The sequence below is a fragment of the Pinus tabuliformis genome, chromosome 1_2 (assembly GCF_031772625.1).
Source record: "Pinus tabuliformis cultivar Carrire ecotype Pingquan chromosome 1_2, CPIR1, whole genome shotgun sequence".
Classification (NCBI taxonomy): Eukaryota; Viridiplantae; Streptophyta; class Pinopsida; order Pinales; family Pinaceae; genus Pinus; species Pinus tabuliformis.
Genome location: NC_142298.1, coordinates 626,973,836 through 626,976,847, shown reverse-complemented (window position 1 = coordinate 626,976,847; position 3,012 = coordinate 626,973,836). Strand labels below are relative to the sequence as shown.

Sequence of the window (3,012 nt, the reverse complement as noted above, 5' to 3'; positions counted from 1 at the left end):
ATATGAGAAGCCTTCAAGCAATTAAGTTATAGTAAATCTTTTTTACTTCAGCAATGAAGGTTCTTCTCCTTTCTTGATCTTTCTCCCTTCTTAAAAAGTCTTTTAAATTTTACAGGATGTCTTTTTGCACTCTTACATTACTTTCACACAAACATTGACGAGGAAAAATATCCCAAAAAAATCAAAACGTGTAACAGTTACGCTATATTAAACCAACGGTTGAAAAGCAACTTGTTATAAAAGACGAGGACACTTATACGAGGCAAAAGCCATTAAGATTTACGCTCCAGATCTGTCAACTCTGACCACATTTTAAGATGTTATTTTTACTTTAAAAAAATCAGTTGACAATAGCCAGATTTAGCCATTAAAATTTACTTCAGATCTATGAACTCTATCCGCATCTTAATATGCTATCTATTTTTAGCTTTACAAAATTAATTCAGGTTGACCATATCCAGATTTAAATCCCCGTAATAATATTAAACTAAATAAAACACTTCATGAATCTCTTTCCACTTTGCCTAAAGAGTTGTTAATGAAAAATTATGGCGTAAAGAACAAGGCTTTTGGTTGCTTTCGCGCTTCCTGTATCTTAGCTTCGCGCTTCTAGTTCAAAAACGCGTTACATTTGGAAACAGAAAGAATACCCCAACTGTGATCTAGATGAGGAAAACAGCCTCCAGCCTTCATACCTTAATTGAAATTAGAAGCCTTCTAATGTACCATCTTATTTATCGAGCAAAAGTGACGTACGATTTAGCATTCTGGGGAAGCTTTTAGCGCTGCACACATATATGACAGAGAGCACAATAACTCCGTTTAAGCTTTCTACTAGAAAATCTGAGGGGTAGTGTGATGACAGACATCTTCTTGATCATCATAACAGCAGCTTGTACGTGAAGAAACCCACCAAACCCTAATGTCGTGATCCAGGCTCCCGCTGTAGACACGGCATCCAACCACAGTATCCACAGACAACGCAATGGATTTAACAGGCCCTCTGTGACCTTCCAAAACCGCCAAACAGTAATGCGCGTTTCCTTCTCCTCTTTTCCACACTCTGATTGTATTGTCCGCGGATCCACTGCATAAAAATTCTGCAACTGTCGCCAAGCATAGAATTGCGCGATTGTGACCTCTCAAGGCGCCGGAGACAACCATGTGTCGCTCGCTTTCCTCCCTTTCCCAAACAATGATGGATCGATCACAAGCTCCAGAGTAGAGGATGGAGCCATTGGGGCTGAGAGCCAGTGCATTGATAGCAGATTTGTGTCTTTCAATTATCGCAACCAGAGAATGTTTTCTCTCTCCAAAGGCCTTCGCCCAGATTTTGATTCTAGAATCAGCAGATCCTGTGTAAACAAAACCATCTGGCGAAACCACAAGCGCATTGATGGCATCGTCGTGTGCTCTGAAAGATTCAACGCATCTCAAGTCGGAAGGTCTCCAGATCTTGACCGTCCTGTCCCACGAAGCCGAGTACAAAAACCCATTGCTATCAACTGATAGAGCCGATATCGTATCCAGATGTTCGATCCAGAGTACCTTCTTGTGCCTGCGCTCCTGAAAATACTTCTTAGGTGGTATGGCATTCATCACATAATCCTTCAGTGTCGGCATGGTGACCACCAGCTTATGTTCAGACGGCTGTATGTTCTCAGCGCGTTTCCAAACTCTGATTTTATGATCTTGATGCGCGCTGTATATCCTGCACCCAGAAACCAAAATACACTTGACAGCTCCATCACCGTGACCGAACTTACAGTGCTCACTGAGCTCGGGATGCGTCCATACCCGCATGTCATCACCGGAGGATCCGCTGTAGAGGAGGTTGCCCGCCATTGCTAGAGAAAACACGCACCCACCGTGACCTCTCAATGTAGCTATGCATTGATAAACGCCGTCTCCAAGGTTGCTCCCTGGAGGCCGATCTATCCCTAAAGAGGGGATCGAGCATATGCTACCCTGTGAACAAAAACTCGGGTGTGATTGGATGCTTCGCGTAGAAGAAACATTCAATTCCGACTGCAGACTTCTTGTAGATCCGTTGCTGTATTCAGAGTGTCCGCTACCCTGCGAAATGAGAAAGCTCTCGTGCGATTTAGTTTCGGTCTCTGTAGTATTGAGTTTCATAGCTGAAGAATCACTGGTGTTCCGTGACAATAAGGCGCTTGCTCTAAAGGAGGAGGACATATCGTCAAATTGAAATTGAAAACCCCTTGCTGGGAGCCGGAGATAAAGAAGGTGATCAGAGTTGAGTAATCCTGTTGTTGCCGGACACATTGCCTTTCCCTTTAAGTTTCTCAGCGAAACTTAGTATTAATGTTTTAGACGTTGGACCACGGATGGTGACATTATTTAATATTATCAAGGTTGGAATATTCTCACTTTCATATAACCTTAAAAAACACAAAACGTTTTTAAGAACGTTGCTTGCTGGATGGCTTTTGAGATGGAGAAAGAAACGCAGCGTAAGTATCTTTTATTTAAAGCTGATATCTTGGGGTTGGATCGTAATTTTTATTATTTAAAAGATATGTTTAATATATAAATGAAATTGAAGAACTTTGGAGTTAAAACACCATACAACGCTGCAATTTGGTGTTAAAACAGATGGAGAAAAAAACGCAGCTTTGGATCGTAATTTTTATTAATATATCTTGGGGTTGGATCGTAATTTTTATTATTTAAAAGATATTTTTAATATATAAATGAAATTGAAGAACTTTGGACATCCGATGGTCACGCGCTACATTAAAACACCCTACAACGCTGCAATTTGGAGTTAAAACAGATAACACATGGCACCGATTTACATGCCTTCATTTTTTCTATTATAGATAAAGAAAGTAGATATGCATATTTTCTCTATTACATCTAAAAATTTTAGAAACAAAAGATATCTCTGTAGACTTTCTTGCAGGTTCCTGTCCATATTAACTACTGTGTTCGTGGCCTTTTAAGCCAGTGGTATTATTATGTCATTTTATTAAATCAATATTTATTTAC

General features: G+C 40.1%; 1 protein-coding gene across 1 annotated transcript; it reads right to left on the bottom strand.

Annotated features, from left to right (window-relative positions):
- Nucleotides 1–499: 499 nt before the first annotated feature.
- Nucleotides 500–2,206, bottom strand: LOC149207189 (protein JINGUBANG-like). The gene has a single exon (XM_089393854.1). The coding sequence runs from the start codon at nucleotides 2,194–2,196 to the stop codon at nucleotides 835–837; it is 1,362 nt and encodes a 453-aa protein (XP_089249980.1). The 5' UTR covers nucleotides 2,197–2,206; the 3' UTR covers nucleotides 500–834.
- Between the last annotated feature and the right edge of the window lie 806 nt (nucleotides 2,207–3,012).

Coding starts and splice junctions, on each gene's coding strand:
- LOC149207189 (XM_089393854.1), bottom strand. CDS start 2,196: ATGTCCTCCTCCTTTAGAGCAAGCGCCTTATTGTCACGGAACACCAGT.